This window comes from Patagioenas fasciata, chromosome 14 (assembly GCF_037038585.1).
Source record: "Patagioenas fasciata isolate bPatFas1 chromosome 14, bPatFas1.hap1, whole genome shotgun sequence".
NCBI classification, from domain to species: Eukaryota; Metazoa; Chordata; class Aves; order Columbiformes; family Columbidae; genus Patagioenas; species Patagioenas fasciata.
In genome coordinates this window covers 5972252-5989590 of record NC_092533.1, presented here as the reverse complement: position 1 = coordinate 5989590, position 17339 = coordinate 5972252, and the positions used below count along the sequence as shown (strand labels likewise).

Genomic DNA, 17339 nt, shown 5'->3' with positions numbered 1-17339 from the left:
TTCCCTACAGACCATTGCTGCCCCACATTCGAGCAGTGTCCCTGGGGCAGCCGCAGCCCCATGCGTGTCCTGTGGCCCTGCTGTCCCCTGCCATTGGGGCAGAGCAGAGGAGAGGACAGAGACAGCCCTGACTCCTGGCACTTAAATATTCCCCTTCCCTGCAGCAGAGCAGACTTCCCACCAACACTGGGGGAATGGACCTTGCTGCATGCAACTCGGACTCTTTGTCCTGCATGAGTGGTGTCACCACCTCTCTGTCCCCAGGGAATTTCCCAGGACTGGGCCAACTCCTTTCAGCCCAGGGTTTGAGGCTCGATGCCCGGAATTGTTCCGAGCCCCAACAGAGGCCAAGTGGAGACAGACAAGCAGCCAGGAGGCTAAAGCTGTGGGGGGGTTTTGATGGGAGCTGCCCCTGCTTGGGGACATTACAGCACAACACAAGCATGAAGCCACAACCCCTGGTTCCAGGCAAGCCAAGCTGTCCATGCTAGCCAGGGGAAAGTTAATTTGCTTTGCCCATATATAATGAGGGCATGAATCCTGGCTAAAATTAACACCATGCCTTCATTGCACGCATCCGGGGAAGGGCTTCCCTTATTATCTGTCCCAGGATAGTCGGGTCTTCAGATCAACCCTGTGAAGAGAATCTTTGGAGCTCAAGACAATTTATCTTAGAGTAAAACCCCCCTGAGCACAGGGAGCATGGGAGAGCATCAAAGAGCCGCACTTACCAGATACTTCAGCCCAGCGCCGTCTCTAAGGACACAGGTAAAGCTGCATTATTCATAATATCAGGTTTTGCTATTGAATCCCAATAGCTGGCCAGAGCTTTTGAAGCAGCAGAGTGGACACCTCACTTCAAGTTGGTTGTTGCCCTGGAGCTGCCTCTGCAGCAGGCACGTGTGCATAGACGTGAAAATTTGCTGAAGAGCGGGAGCCAGTTGGCGAAGGCTGCCAAATTGTCAATGAAAAAAGAGTTACACTGCTGAAGGATCAGTTATTCAACAGAGATGGCAGCTTCATTGCTGGGATGAATCAAAGAGCCGTGGCAGCCCGTGGCGGGGGGACTCTGTGCAGCCACTGGGGTATGTGCTGCTGGAGCAGAGAGTTTCTCCAATAACACACCACTAGCTTTTGCATCACGACGTCTGGGGTTTTCATTAAATTATAATATTAAGGAATAAAACTCAGCACATTCCCAGTTTTTCATCACGGTGCAGTCTGCAAGGCAAGCGATCTCTGCGCTGTGGACTTTGCCTTTGCTGTACCCCAGGGAAACCCTGAGGAAGGGAAGGAACAACTGCTTTCACAAGCTTTCCTCCCTTCCTCTTTGCTCCTCCCCTTCCCCCCGTGGAATTCAGATTCCCAAAGAAAACCAGGAAAAGAAGCTCCCACGATGGTCATCCCCTTCCCCGGCCGCAGCAAGGAGCTGTATTTTAGGAGCATCCCGCTGGGCTTTCTGCATGTCTCTCTCGCCTTACAGCACCTGGACAAGCTGTACTGCGAAAGACCATGGGAAAAGGAGATGAAATCACCATCTGCCTCAACCAGCACCTCCGCAAGACACTCAGCAGCACAGGAACCTCAAAAGCCCCTCCCTGGTGACATGCAGGGGACAGGCTGAATGTCCTCGCTGTCCCCTGAGTCCTGGGATGCCCCCGAGGGCTGTGCCCACGCTGAGGCATGTCAGGGTCCACCCGAGGCAATGCCAGCCAGCAAGTTTTGTGTTTATTTCCCTTGAAAACATCTCCTTAACAGGCACTTAACATTATGCTTAAGTGACAACGAATTGCACATTTTATTTAAGAGTAGGCACAGGGAACAGCATAATTCCCTGTAGACTAATGGTGCATTTCTCCTCACAGACAGCCAATTAAATATTTAATCAGCAAAATAGCCAGTTAAGTATTGTATATGGGCATAAATACAACCCAATACATTTCCACGCCACATTAAGCTGAAGCTTGTAGACACTTTTCTCCCCAGCATCAGGCATGACAACTTGGCCAGTGCATCCTTCAAAAGCAGATTCTATTTATTTTCTGTCATATTAAGTAGGCATCATTTCTATCCTGTCCCAGCCAAGCAAATTAACTCTTCAGCAGCACTATATGAATAATCTGCATCAAATTGTGGATTAGAGGAAGACTGCTGCCGTCCTGTTCGGCAGCTATCTGTGAGCTGACTACAAATTTCCACTAATAATTCCTCTTTGGGTCGCATATTGGAGTTGTGGCAGTGGCTGGGGAGCCATTGTGCTCCGCAGTCCTCAGATGCTTTAGAAGAGACAGAAGATTTAGCAATTACAGACACAAGCTAGAGAAAAGAGGAAAAGAAAAGAATTCTGCTTCTTGCCATTCAATGGAGAGGGTTGAGGTTAAAAAGGCATTAAAAATCAGGTTTTCAGAGAGGACATGACTACAAGGAGGGAGGGACAGGGCTTACTGCACCCTGCAGGGACACTCGGGGACTCTCAGCACAGGGTGATGGAGCAGCATGGGCTGCAGCTGTGGGACTAGTGGGGTTTCCCATGAGGAGCACCCCAAGGCCCAAAGAGGAGGCAGCGCTGGATCCATGCATGCAGGGCTATGCCCACTGCAGTGTACAGAGAGAAACACTCCTTCTGTTCTCCCAGATGTATTCATTCCACGAGTGTCTTCTTTAAGCCTTGATTTCTGTTCAGCTTTCTTTCACAGCCTCCACTTCCCAAGCTCTCATAGGCTCGATTATCACTGTAAAAATAAATCTATTTACGGCGCATTGTTGCAAAGTGAATCAATAAACCCGAAGCAAACACAAATCCTCAACAGCTCGAGTGGGCGGCTTTGTGTTGGCTGCACTGGGTGCTGCCTCCCGCGTCCCCCCTGCATTTCTCAGGATCTTTCCCCATACAAAAAGTTAAGCACAATGGATAATTGACAGCTGATTTTCTCTCCTGGCTTCTGAGTGATTTCAGATACGAATCAAAATCCTCTTCTGAGTTCTGCAAGCCATGGTGATCAGTGCTGTTAAAGTACACGGAGCAATATGAGACCCTGCTCATGGAGATAAGCTACTCTTGGAAAAAGGGTCTTTGCTTCATTTCAAGCACATAACACAAGGCATGCAGTGATACAGCACCTAAACACAGCAAAGACTGAACAAGAATGGGATATAGTGTTAGACAGCACCTTCCCTGCTCAGGGCATTTCTAGGGCTTTGCAAAGCACCATGCTGGCAAAACGCTGGTGGTGGAAGCAGATGCCAACTGCCAGCGCTAGGATGGAGCTCCCAAACATCAGAGATCATCTAACTAGAGGGGTACAGGGTAAATCCTGCAATATGTCCACGTAAAAAGGCTTTTCAAGATTTGTAAGTCACATTTGGAGAACTAGAGACTGTGAAAGGGTGGTGTGTAGGGAAAGATTAAACTACAGGAGGAACACCAGTTTTTGTTTAGTTTTTCTCTTAGAGTAGTTTCTATAGAAATCTGTTACATTATGGACAGGTTTTGGGAAAGCGAAGGCTGTGTGTCTTGCCGGAGACCGATGAACAGACTGAGCAGCCCAGGACCAGTCTGGCCCCATAACCAGCACTGGTGGGCTTGGCTGTGCTGAGCAGGTTCACACCTTTCCAGTGAGGTGTTGTGACCAGACAGGGCCATGACTACGGGCTTCATGACCTCACGGTGCTTTAATCTGACATGTTATTCCACCCTTGGCGAGGCTACGAGCATGCTTCTGCCAATTACATCATCTCAGCTGAAGCACAGTAAGGCTTTAAGCCACATGAATGCCCTTGCTTCTGCACCCATTGCCTTAATTACAACCTGTATTCCCTCAAAGGTTAATTTGATCCTAGACCTGGAGAGCAATGGAGCTGGGAATCTGCCTCCAGTATGCCCAGCCACCTCCACTGGCTTCCTACTAATAAATCTCCTCCTATTAGGAAACAATAGGCAAGTGCTAAGGGTGGTTTCCACTTTTCTGTCTCTGTTGCTCTTAGTTCAACCTCTGTAACAGCTGCCAGGAGTCATAAATCTTGTAAAACAAATATCTTCCAGATTTTGTAGTGCCTGATGCAGGTTACAAGCTGTTGGTTGTCAGGTTCTTCCTCTTCTCTTCCATTTATTTCCCAGCCCCACGTCTCTGCTACTTCTTCTCTGCTATATATTTCCTGTTTATTGTTATTTCTTTCCCCCCTTTGTTTTAATAACTCTTTTACTGTGGATTCTTGTAAAAACAGCTGCTCTAGCTAGTAAAAAAAAATATTATAATATCTGGAAACAGATGCCCTGGCATTGCTTCAGCTGTAATCTTCTAGATTTATAATTCCTCTTCAGTTCAATATTGATTCAGAATAAAGCAAGTCAAAACACACTGGCAGCTCACAGCTTTTTGTAGTTGTCTTCTATATTTCTTTTTCTCTGCCGTGACATTTCTTTTCTCTTCCTCCACACAACTAAAACATACAGAGGAATGCAAGCTGATAAGGGACACCCAGGTGCCTATAGAGAACAGGGTTTATGTCTGTGGAAGCTCAAAGGAATGTTGTCAGCTCATTTTTTATTGTTTTAATGTACTTTCCTCTTGTCTGGCACTATCTACCTCCTCTCAGCATCCCCCCTTAAGTCATTCCCCTGTGTTTCAGGGACTCTGTGAGTCCCTAAGGCTCACGGGGAGGTGACGGCAGCCCAGCAGCCCTGGGACAGGACATGGCATCTGCCATAGGATGTGGTTGTGTCCGTCTCCCTCATGTTCTGGGTGAGGGACCCTAGGGGCTTGGTTCTGCGGATCCTTCTCAGCCTGCCTGCTGCTGAATGGCAGTGCAGGGGTTAGCGAGCCCCTCGAAAACACGTAGAAATTGAAATGATAGCATTTCCCTTTGGTAAAGTGCCTCAAGGGCCCTCAGAGAAGAGCAGGAGAAAGTTATTAGCATATTTCTTTTGGGTCTAAAAAACTCATTTGGGGTGCATGCAGTAAATATGTACTCATATCCCCACCAGCAAGCACAGACAGCAGGAATGCCTGCAGCCTGCCTGTAAGTGGCTCGAAGGCCATACCATCCATCCACCACTGTACAGACATCTTCTGACTTACCCTGTGCCGATGAGACTGCACCTGAGTGCAGAGCAAAAGGCTTGTTTGGAGTGTAAAGGAGGAATCTGCTCCTTTGAACATCTTCCCACACGTCAGAGCATGCCATCGCTCTTTTATGTCTCAGTTTCTCTCAGGGCTATCTAGTTTGAAAGGCCGGGGCTATTTATGCCCAGTTCTTTTCTTCCAAGCCCAGTCCCCCATTGCTTTCTCCTGACAAAGACTCTGCCAGCCCTACAAGTGGTGTCTTCCCGGCAGAGCTCTCATTTGGGTACTGTAAATTAGCCTATTGATTTCTCCTTCAGCAGAGGAGGTAGCCTGGGTTCTCTTTAGCTTGCAAAACCCCAGGTGGTCTCCAGTTATCACACCTTGCCCAGACACAGTACCATCTGCACTCTCCGAGGTCAGCATAGCCCTTTTGGTTCCTTCCAGGTCCACCCCCAAACTCTGTCTGCCTTCACCTCTGAGGAGAAGGGACCAGCTCAAGGACAGCACACAAAACCCAGCACCACATATCTCAGTGTTCACCTAAAGCCAGGCACTAAGAGGCACAAATTCAGGAAGTGGAAGTAAAGAATTGGTCCTACGATAGGCTGAGAAACATCACTTCTAGCAGAACTACACTGTTGCGGGGCATTTAATTTGGGGAAACAAGCTCCAGCCCTCTCAGCCAACAGCCAGGCTGGCTGTCTCAGTTAGGAAAGAAGTTCACCGATTCCCTGGGCTCTGCCACGAGTCAGCCAGGAACTGGGAAACCGTCAAGTCATCGTTTACTTTGCTGTGCCCAGAATGGCAGAGATGCTCTGTGAGATGCTCTCAGAGATCCTCCCAGAGGCTCCACATCAGCAGAACAGCTGCTCTTCGTGCTGTGGACTGGGGTGTCCTGTCCTACTCCATGAGGAGTGGGGCAGCATGGAGAGGGTTTGTACACCCCCATAGCTGCCGTGCCAGGAGCTGGCAGACCTGCTGCCAACCGATATGGGGTTGTTCTAACTTGAAACATGATTTCCCAGCTGAGAGCATCTCTCCTCCGGCGCAGGACACATTTACTGTGTGTTGATGAGGTCCTGCTTAATCGGCAGCAGCTAAAACACTCTCCAGAGGAAGGAAGGGCAGATCTCTCCAGCTCTGTGTCAGCAGGAGTGAGCAGTGCTGGGGCTCTGCCAGGAGCTGGCAGGGACCCAGAGTGGCTCTTGAACTTTGGTAAATCACAGCAACTCTTCTCCCTTCTCAGACAGCCCAGCAGCAAAGCAAGATGTGGCTCTCTGAACTCTGGTTCACCTGGTTCTACCCTCACTTGCTCACCTGAGGAGACCCATGTGTCAGGTCCAGGTTGAAAAACAGGAGTTCCAGAACTGAATTTTTTTTGTTGTTTTTTACTTTTTCTTTTTTTTTTTTCCCCGCTTTCCAACAAATTAATCAAGCAAACACCAGATTTGCAGCTGGGTGTGCTGGGGCAGTGCAGACCATGAACGCCTCCCCTTTGCCTCTACCTTCGTAAAAGGGGGACCCTTCCGACCCTGGCCAGCCATGACAGTGACCACACGGCTCAGGCCAAGGGGCTTCTGTGGCTGTTGCTTCCCCTCTGCTCCCTCTCCATGATACAGGCAGGGCTCAGCATCAGGTTTTCCTGGAGAGATGAATTTTCCTGACTCCTCTGAAGCTTTTAGGTGTGTTTCCCAGGAGGGAGAGTCTGAGGGAACCCCAAGGGAAGCGCTTTGTCTTGCAGTGCTATGTACTGCAAGATGATGGTTATTAGCACACTTGAAGAAGCTGCCAGTGATCCTTCATCCTGCTGTATCCCCTGGGAATAAGACAGAAACCTCTGCACAGCACCTCGCTCAATAGGCTCGAGTATTAACCACAGGGCTGCTGAATTACAAATCCTCAGCAACAGTACAGTGATGTGATACAACAGCCATAGCCGGGGATGCCTCTGGTGTCTCACGTCAGCCCTGCAGACTCACCTTCTAAGTAACACAGCTATGGGACATGCAAAGTTTTGCTTCCCAGGCTTCCTCCAAAGGTAGCATCATCCCTCCTCCCTTCCTACCCCCTCCCCAGCCCAGCACTGGTGCCTCCATGTTCTCCTCCCTGCAGAAGGAGCCCAGGCAGCACAGACACATCGCCTGCACTGAGAGCTTGTCACAGCGAGTTTTCCTGATGGCCCCAGGTTAATCCCTGTCTCTCACGCACACAGCCACTCAAGATTGTTCTTTGCTGCCACAGGAGACTTGTGACCAGCTGGACTACATCACAGGGCAGGAGGAGAGGAAGGAGAAGGAGGAGTATGGGAGGGATAGACTGCAGAATGCAGGAAGAGGAGAAAGAAGGATGTTTGGGACCTTCAGGATGAAGGCAGCACTCTGCATGCTGAGCTTCAGCTCTCCAAGTGTGAACGTCTCCAAGTAAGCCACCGTGACATCTTCTGTAGTCAAAAAAGGAAAAAAAACACTTCAAAGGAGCATCTGGCTGTTAGAAATACCTGTCAGGACAGCATCTTCTAGAGAGACGACTGCCTCTTCATTGACATCCAGATAGTCTGTGTGCACTTCCATATATTAGAGTTAAAGAACAATGGGATTTCAGTTGAACTATAAGGTTCAGCTGATGGGAGGGGAGCTGTACAATTCCTTACACAACGCTTTTGTGTGCCTCAGAGGCCAGAAGCACTGAAAGACTCTGAAGCAACAGAAAGGACGAAAGCAACCCTGGGGACACTGGGCAGGAGAAAGGAAACAGGATGGTATCCAAACCTCTGGCTTTATGATATGAGTTCATTTCTAAAAGATAAGAAAATGGGAAAAAACACCAAGTGGCTGAGCAACTCCATCACTCTCCGATGGTTACCTAAAGCCACACAACAGGCTGGAGGGAGGCATGAAGCTCCTTGAAGATGAGGAGGACCATGTCTTTGAGACACAATAGAAGTGCTGACCTGACCTGGTATGGGTGATCCCACGGGCAGGGGCAGCGAGGTCCTGACAGCAGAGAGCTCTCGGCTCTCCTGGTGCATCGCCACAGGTCAGCACTGCAACACCGGCAGACACCTGCCCTCCCAATCTCATCTTCCCCGCCCCATCCCACACTGCGTCTCCCTTGCTTTTCTGTTTCTCAAACACTGGTTTTTCAGCCTTTCATTTTAAAGACAGAAAATAAAGGACAAAGGACCTGGTTTCCTTCTGGCTCTTGAACACAAGAGCCCTTGGAGAGGATGTATTTTAAGAAAGGAGAGCCTTCCCCCCGCTGGAAAAGCAGCTCAGCAAGGGCAGGCTCAGTGCTCTGCCCTCCAGTTGGGCACTTGAGACACCTGCTAGCAGCCACTTCAGCCGCCAGACGCTCATCCAGCAGAAATCAATGTCTGCAAGACGTGCTCCATCAGGATTCATGTGTAAGGTGGGGAGATTCATGTCCTGGGGAGAAGCCCTCCCCGCATCCCCCCTGCACCGGTTCACTGCTCAAGTGACATCAATGTCACCTTCTCCCTGGGGTGGGCACCCCATGGGCCATGGGCAAGGGTACCTGCTGGGTGGTTTGAACCCCTTCCAAGGCTGAACCTCTCATGCTTTCAATCCACGGGGCTGAAAAAGCAGGAGGTTCCTATGAGAAGAGCTGCTCAGGTTCCCCTTGCAGCTGGGATTCATTTTTTTGTTCAGTATGAAAAATCCTGAAGCTTATTTTATGGCTAATGCAGAACACAGGATTCCACAGGGGCCATTTGGCACATCCCACTCTGCGCTTCACCCCAGGCTTGTGCTCCAGGGACACATCTCACCTTGGAAAGCTCTGGTATGACTGCTCCGGCCACTCCCTGTGTTTTTGATTCTCCAATGGTGAAGGTGCTTCTTGACATCTGTTCTGAATTTGATTCTCCTCTACATTTCATAGCCCTTGCACCTCTCCACTTGGTGGAGCTCGAGATGATATTATCTGTATCACTTAAGTTTTTATGGACTTCACTTAAATTTTCTCATAACCAGATTTATTTTTCCCTTTCTCCTGGCTGTCTTCAGCACTAGATATTATAGTGCTAGGTTAAGCATCTTTATCCTTCTTTCCCCTTTCCAAAAGGTTATTTTTCAATCTTACGAGCAGAGTTTATCACACTTAGCAAATACCTTGTTAAAGGAGATCTTGAGCACCTAAGTGTTCTTGATTTGTTGCAGAAGAAGACCTTGGACCCAAGTGGTGCTCCTCTCATCCCAGGCTGCATCTAGCGAGCTGGCAGAAAAGCAGACCTTTCCTCCAGGTTCAGCTTGGTAATGCACAGACTATTCATGTTCATAGCAAAGCTGCAAACCTTCCTCAAAATCAGCTCTACATTGCTCTCATACGTGCATTGGAGAATCTGCTTTAAGTTTTGCCTTGCTAAAACCACGCAAGCTCATGGCAAGCACAATTTGAAAGCTGATACCTGTTCCAAGTGCTAATGGCTGCTATGGGAAACAGTCAGAAACATAAGGCTGAAGGCTAAGGTGTTCAAAGCTGCCTTTATTAGAGCATGAGCTTCCAAACCCCTTGAGAAGAGCAGAAATTGTTGGCCTCAAAATCCATGGTGTGCTCAGACAAGTGGGAGCCAGGGAGTTTTGGGGACATCTTGACTGCAGTCTGCCTGGCTGGCTCCACCGGACTTGGAATCAGTCCGATTCATTGCAGCAGCTCTGAGTTCAGAGCAGAAGGAGCAGACAAGGCTCATTGCCTATTCCAGCCAGAAAGACTGCAACAACATTTGCCATTTTCATTCTTTTTAAGTAAGGTTCCTTGCACAGATGGCCAGCAGTAGCCCCTCTGTCACCTCATCCCCAAACTGAGCCCCGCTGATAATTGAGCGCAAACTATGAGGGCTGCTTCAGGAAAACAGTGCTAGAACTAAGGCATCCTGATGTGGTTTTGTGCAAGGGTTTGCAAGGAGAATTGGGGCCCCTGCTGACCACCAAAGCCCAGAGGGAAGAGCAGGGACCATTCTAACCCTGCAAAGTGCAGCAAGGGCTTTTTCTCCTCAACCACTGATGGTTCTGGCCCAGAGATGGGCTAGGAATTCAGGCTGATCCTTGGGAAGAAGCACATTCCCATGCAAAGTGAATCTCTGGATATGTTGGTGCAACTGCTTACAATGTGGAACGCATGAGGCTCACATCCCTCCTTGCTTCACATTCTGTTCCAGTGTATATCCTCCCAGCAAGCCACCGCTAGCTCGTCCTCCAGGACTGTGCTTCAACTTAGACATCAGCAATTTCCCCTGCCACAGACCATCACTGAAATTACCCACCTGATTTGAGGCCAGGGGAGTTAAGAGAGTGTTACACTCTGGGAAACTCTGCCAACAGCTTGGTTGCTTTTGCACCCCTCCAGGGTACAGACGTACCCAGCTGCTCCTTCCAACTTTGCACCAGGTTGGAGGAGCAACCACCAGCAACGGCACCACTTTCCAAGCAAGGCCCTGAGCATCCTCCACCAGCATCCAACTTCGGCCGCCTTCTCCTACCCCACACTGCTGGGCTCTGCCTGAAGAAAATGCAGGCAGATTTCCCTGTTGACCGTGAGTATTTTGCTTGCTGATGTAGATCCACCGGGAATACCAGCATTTTAATTGTATTTATTTTTCTGCTAAAAACTGTGCATAGCTCTGTCCTATGCAGATAAACTCCCCAGTCAGTCACACCACAAATAACTCCCTGTCTTGCTTTCCAGCCAGGGGACAAGGATTCATAGATGTTGGTGCTGTCTCTCTATCCCTGACAGAGACAAGAACGCGGTTGGATGCCCTCCTGCAGCGCCAGGGCTTGCAATTTCTTTTTAAAAGCCTGTAATCATCCTCATTTCTGTGAGCTATTTAAGCATTTGCATTGTTTCACAGCATCTCGAGTGCCAGTCAGAAGCAGATCCCAGTTTTGGGGGAGCCCAGCAGGATTGCTGGGGGGGCCATGCCAGCAGACACCCCCTGCCAAGCAGCAGAGGAGGGCTGTGCTCCTGCCAACAGGGGAGCCAGGTCCTGGGCATTGCTTTTGATCAGGAAAGAAAAACAGAGGAAAAAAAACCCCAACAAATCAGTTATGTCCACATGATATTTGAGCTGAACTTCGACCAATAAACACTGCAGAATGAAGAAATGCTGTGGAAAAAAAAAAGTTCTGTTGTGACACAGCCACAGCTGAGGCTCATTCATTTTTTAAAGATTGTTCTTGTTTTTCCCCTCCTGGTCAAAAATGAGATTTAGAGAAAAGAGAAAGCATCACCAGCACACACACATCTGTCCAAAAATCCACCCAAAGCGTAAGTGGAGGAGTTGACTTCCCCTATGGGTGCAGCCATCAGACACAGGGCACAGTGTGAACACAGAGACCTGGACCAGAGTTTCCCACTGCATCCCCTGTAGTGGCAACATGTACCTGCAGCATCCACGAACCCAAGATAAACATAACAGGCTCTTGTGTGGTATTTTAGTTCTCATTTCCCCCTTGCTATTAGAGGTAAATATGTCCTCCCTCCAGCCGTATCTTCCCGCCTTGCCAACTCATGTCATGGCACAGCAGCTGGGGGCATGCAAGGCCAGGTCTTGTCTCACTCATGAGCACTTAGCAAAAGAGAGGGGATCCCATAACTGTTCAGCTCTCTTGCAGGAATGGAAAGGACCCACTGCTTTCCATTTCCCACCCCCACAGGAGTCGCAAGGCCAGAGTCTGGTCCTTCTCACAAATCAGCCTTTGCCCTGAGGAGCTGAAGACAGAAGCACCAGAAGGCAGGAGAGCTCTGATTCCCAATGTCTTTTCATGCTGTCGTGCCATCTGTGGGCTTCACCTCAGGAACTCCTGTCACATCCACTCCCGTTAGCATTTTGCAGTGCTCTCTTGCCCTCCTTGGCATCTGCTGACCAAGTGCCCCTGGCCACCCCTGCTCCTCATCCTTCATCCAAGGCTTCATCGCACCGCTACGCACTTTTGCTGCGCTCTGCCCTGCAGCATCTCAACACACGAGCTGCAAACCAGGCAACCCAGCTTTCTAGCAAAGAGAGCTTCCAAGTGGGGATTGAGATGCTATTAATTTATCCTATATTTGTTTTGAAAAAATGCCTGGGAAAGGTACACCATTTCCCTTTCCAGTTAGAGGCTTAACAGCCACAGGCTTTCTTTGTTCTCAGAAACATAAATCCGTATCTATTTTGCATGTACCAAATTAATACCCAAGGCATTGCATCCAACAGGCCAAAATCAGAGCTTCGTCTCCACCAGAACTCTTCAGGAGAAAGAGGAGAGGGAAAACTGCTGGAGCTTTAATAGAAGAAACATTTATTTATGTAGGACTGAGGCAGCTCACGGGGTATAAACGATTTTACTGGGTAACACCAACAGGATTCAATTCATCTTAAAATGTGTAGGAAGGACCTGGAGCATCCATTTCCAGCATGATCACCAAGAAGTAGTTGGGCTTTAATTCCTACAAGGCTCTTCAGAGAGTTTGATTGTTGAGGCTGTTCTCAAATACAAAATACTGATCTACCTGCAGCACCGGCCATATTCTGTTCCCAGTTAAAACTTGTGCACCTCTGCTGAAGTCAATTTACGAGGCAAACATTTAATTTAGCAAGCAGGCTCACAATCCTAAATTTAAACATATGTCAAGCCAGCTAGTAGCTTTGTTTTAATTAACTCTCAAACTTTGTGGCTGTCATTTCTTTGTATAAATGAGGATATTCTGCCAAGAGCAGGCTGTAATCCTATGTGCATACCTACAAAACCTCCTGCTATTTCACAACCACTTCTCAAAGAGCTCTAGCAGAGGCAAGAGGATGTGCATGTTATTATAAGGGTCCATATGGCAGCACGTTGGCACAGCAGTATTAAATCAGAGATATTGTAGCTTTCCAGCCTAGATTCTCACAGTACCAGGTAATGTATATGTAGCTTTATTGTTGTACAATTTTAGTGGCTATGCATTATTCAACAGCGGCCAGAATCTGTGCTGGCAGAGGCGATTCAGGGATGATAAAGGGAGTACGTTTTGCTCTAAAGGCACGAGCAAAGGGATTTCACAGGTCAGTATCTTCTCCACCCACAAAGGAACAATGCGAGCACTAACATTTCTAGTAAATAAATCAGCTGCTGACAAATTCTCATGGATAATTAAAATTAAATGACAAGCTGCCTTAACATGTAGCTAGACATAGGAACTGGAACCTGCTCTCTAAATTAAACGCTTTGCTTGATAATTTGGCTCTGGAAGCCAGCACTGAAATCTGCTGGAAGGTGCCATCTAGTGGGTTATGGAAGTTTATTTAAGTTTAAATTCACTTGCTGATGCGGGGCAAGAGTGGCAACAACTGCGAAAACTAGCATGTGTAATGCTTTTCATAGACGTTCTGTTGTTGTTTTTCTAGGAAATAAAAATTTCCCTGCGGGGGTTTACATTGGAAGAAACCTAATATTTATTTTGCCAGTTTCCCCAGCAGGACACTGGATTGTCACAGCTTTGCTGCTGGCAGTAGCCGAGCTACACGGCTGTTCCGCTGGCAGGGCATCCTCTAATCACTAGGGATATTTGCTCTTCTTTTAAGAAATTAATCCACTCCTCATTTCTTTTTGGAAAAGCTGTACCACCGGTTTTTCCTTCCTAAAAAAGCCAAACCAAACCCCAAAACCAGCAAAAAACAAACACAGTATCTCCTGCCTATAAATCATCTAGTTTATGGTACGGTAGAAACCACTTAATCGGCACCCAAATGAATAACATTCCTTGTTAATGGGACCCATCACTGGGGAATGGATTGGGAACAATCCCACCCGTGGGTAAGACCAGAGGAGATCTATGGCATCTCCATCCACGGGGCCTTGTCCCCCCGGTTGCCGTGTGTCCATGGGGCGAGCTGCAGCCCCTTGGGGAGCATCCACAGCCCTTCACGCTGCTCTGACCCCTATGTCAGTGCCCGAACCCGACCCCGGGTGTCGATCCACTCTCGCCGCTGGTTCCCTGCGGTGCCAGCCCCTCCCAACGTGCTTTGCAAACCGTTGATGTTTTTAGGGAGAACATGAACCAGTGCTGAGGCCCGGGCAGCCCCTACCGCAGAGGCCAGCGCTCAACGGCCGCGGGTGCCGCTGCCGGGCCACTAATTGCCGAGCCGCTAATTGCCGAGCCTCCCCCAAGCAATTAACCACCTGCGTTCTCCCACCGACGGCCGCTTCGGAGCCCGCTCCCTGCCCGCTCCCGCGGCGCCCACCCAGACGCCCGCCGGTGGCACGGCATCCTTCGAGAGCCGTTATTAGAGAGTCATTAAGGGAAACTCATTAGCGGGGAGGGGAAGCGGAGGAGGGGGCGGAGTCGCCCCCCCGGCTGCGGTGGGCGTGGCCGAGAAGGCCCCGCCTCCCCCCTCGCGCGGAGCGGAGCGGAAGTGCCGGAGTTGCCGCCCGGCGCTGCCGCCGAGTGCGGGGGAAAGTTGGGCTCCCTCAGCACGGCGGGGGCGGCCGGGCCGCGCTCCCTCCTTCCCTGCTCCACCGTCTCCTCCTCCCTGGCGGTGGCTCCGATGCGGCGGAAGCAGAAGCGGCTGCTGCAGGCGGTGGGGCTGGCGCTGGCCGCCCTCGTCTTCTTGCCCAACGTGGGGCTCTGGTCCCTTTACCGTGAGCGGCAGCTGGAGGGCGGCGGGGCGGCCGGCGGGGAAGGAGCCGCCGCCGCTGCGGGGCTGCCCGGGGCAGCGGCCGGCGAAGCGCCGGTGAGTAGCGGCGGGGGGGGGCTGCGGGCAGAGGATGTGGATGTTCCCCGTGTGCGTGCGGGGAGCGGGAGGTGCCGCCGTGGCGGGGCCGGAGGGGGTGTCCCTTGCTCCCGTGACACAAGAGCGAAGCCTCGGCGGGGACTGGGGCAGGGGGCGAGAAGCAGCAGTCACCCGGTTACAAAGGAGGACTGGGGGTGGCCTTCTGTGCACCTCTTCTCCGGCGTGTGTTGGGTACAGGGGAAATGCGAGCACTTTCTTGGCAGTTTGCGGATGCAGGGACTGGAGGGGCTGCTTGTCTCTTTTTTTCTTGGCTGAGCTTGGGAAGAGAATGAAGCAAGGTTTTTTGCCCCTTACTCCAAGGAGTAAGGAAGGGGAGCTTGTCCCATCCTTGCAAAGAAACTGACAGTAATTCTGTCTCCCAAGGGTGTGCCTTCTGTGCCATTTCTCTTTACCTGCCTTGGAAAGGTATGGGGAATAAACATCACCCATAACCTCTGGGTATTTGTAGAGCATAAGGCCAGGGCTGGCAGAAGGTACCAGGGTGAGCCTGAAGATTATGTCTGTGTGCTGATCATCCTTTAGGAAAAGAGGAGTGGATAGCTCTCCTGAAGAGAGGCAGAGGATGCCTGCTGGATACGTGGCCTGAAGGGGTTGCAGCACATGACCATGCTCCTTTCTCATCCCACTGGTGTAGTGGTAAACCATCTGGTTACTGTGTGAGACAGGAAGGTTAGATCACCTAAATTAGAAGCTCAGTTTAGCCGTGTTTACTTTTGTCTACATAATTGCTTTATCCCCTTCTGGGTTTGGCTTTGTACCATTAAGAATGATTGGGACTTGAAAGCCTGAAATGTCAGCTGTTGGTTCAGCTGCCATTCTACAAGGCTCTGCTTGTTCAAAACCACTTAAAACTCTTAGTTGTCTAATTCTTTCCCTCCATGGAGACTTGCGGCTATGAATGCACCATAAAGGTGGAGAAATGTACTGTGGTGATTTCTGCTTAGAGGGAGAGAAGGCTCTCAAAAAGAGGTGTAGTCTAAGGCTGAGCTCTTCCTTCCCTGAGGAAATGGGTTTTTTTCAAATTCAAGCATTTAGTGCAAGTCTAGGTGTAAACATGATCGTACCCTTGTAATGTCTCATGCTGGTAGGCAAAGAGGTCAGCTGTTATCTGCCATAACACATACATTTGTAGCAGATGCTTAACCTGCCCAGAAATCCTTTAATATACACAGTGATCGTTACGTGCTTGGAGTTCCTAATGTTCCTGCCTTTTGCTTGTATTTTTCTGTTGGATGCACTGAATCTATTTTCCACGACTGATAAAAATCAAGCCCTTTAGTCCACTGCTCCACAGCTTCACATGGTAGGATGTTATGGTGAAATAAAGACCATGATAAAATCACGTGTCTTTCAGAGGTTATAAGGACAAAGTTGGTGAATATCCTTAGGGTGTTTAGAAGTTCCTTGCTGTAAGGAGTAGTTAATTCTGATTAAATCTATAAAGCATGGAAAAACAGTGACAAGCTGACTTTTAAATTTTGGTCTTCCAAAATTGTCCTTGTTCTGTGAGCTTTGGGTAGCTGTAAGCGAGGTAGTTCCTACAGTGCAGTGCATTACTGCTGATTTTTGTGTATGTTCAGTGTTCTCGGTGTTTAGTTATCCTATATTGCCCGTGTTGTACAAAATGTTGACTCCATTTTCCTTTGTATCTGTTTGAAGTATGGCAGGTGTCAGTAAATTAAGATCTGCTTCTGTTTTGATGCCGTGTTGAGCTGGGCAGGAAACCTCTGTGCAACTTGCAGGAGAATTTGCAATAAAACCTTTCTGCACTTGTGTAAATCAGAGTTACGGGGTTTTAGGCTGAAGGCTTCATTTTCCAGTCTAATTAACGTGGAGTTATGGGACACAGTGGATCTGGGAGTGAAGATATGCCTGTATCATATGCCTATTTTTCTGAAGGATTGAGCACTGAAATGAAAGCTCCTGTTACACTGAGCAAGGGAAAACATACCCTAAAGGACAACTGCCTGTCTTAGTAGAATTAATTTCAGATGAAGCAGAATACAAACCAAATGTTTTTGTGGTGTGTGTGGGGGGGGTTGGTTTTGTGTGTTTGGGAGTGTTTTTTGTCTTATTTTATGTATGTGGTGTTGGTTTTTGTTTGTTTGTGGTTTTTTGTTTGGTTTGTGTTTTACTGTTGTCATAGAGTTACCTGCCAGCTGACTGCAGAGAGTTTTTTGGGCATCCTCACATTCAGTGGTTCCAGCCTCTCTTCCTTGGTCCTCACAAGCATTCATGAATTTTGTACTTAATAATCAATTTCCAGCTTGTAAATGAACATGCTGTTTGTCTGCTTGTTCACAAAGCCATTTGAAAGAGCTAACCTCTTAATACCAAAACTCTGGATGATAGGAGGCTGTATCATGAAAAATTATGTTCGTAGTAGTCAGAAAATACTTCCTTCTGTTTCTGGCTTTAATTTGCCTTTTTGTGCAGGCTAATCTTTGAATTGGGGACATTTCAGATGTGCTGCAGAAATGAGCTTTTCAATGAAACCTCTGTCC

At 49.0% G+C, this 17339-nt stretch overlaps 1 protein-coding gene across 1 annotated transcript in view; it reads left to right on the top strand.

The window, feature by feature from the left end:
* The first annotated feature begins 14446 nt into the window (after positions 1 to 14446).
* The window catches only part of GALNT10 (polypeptide N-acetylgalactosaminyltransferase 10), an 83891-nt gene continuing 80998 nt past the window's right edge, over positions 14447 to 17339 (top strand). The window contains exon 1 of the mRNA XM_065848929.2: positions 14447 to 14775. Coding sequence (XP_065705001.1) covers positions 14590 to 14775 — 186 coding nt within the window. The 5' untranslated portion in view covers positions 14447 to 14589. The remainder of the gene's footprint in view (positions 14776 to 17339) is intronic.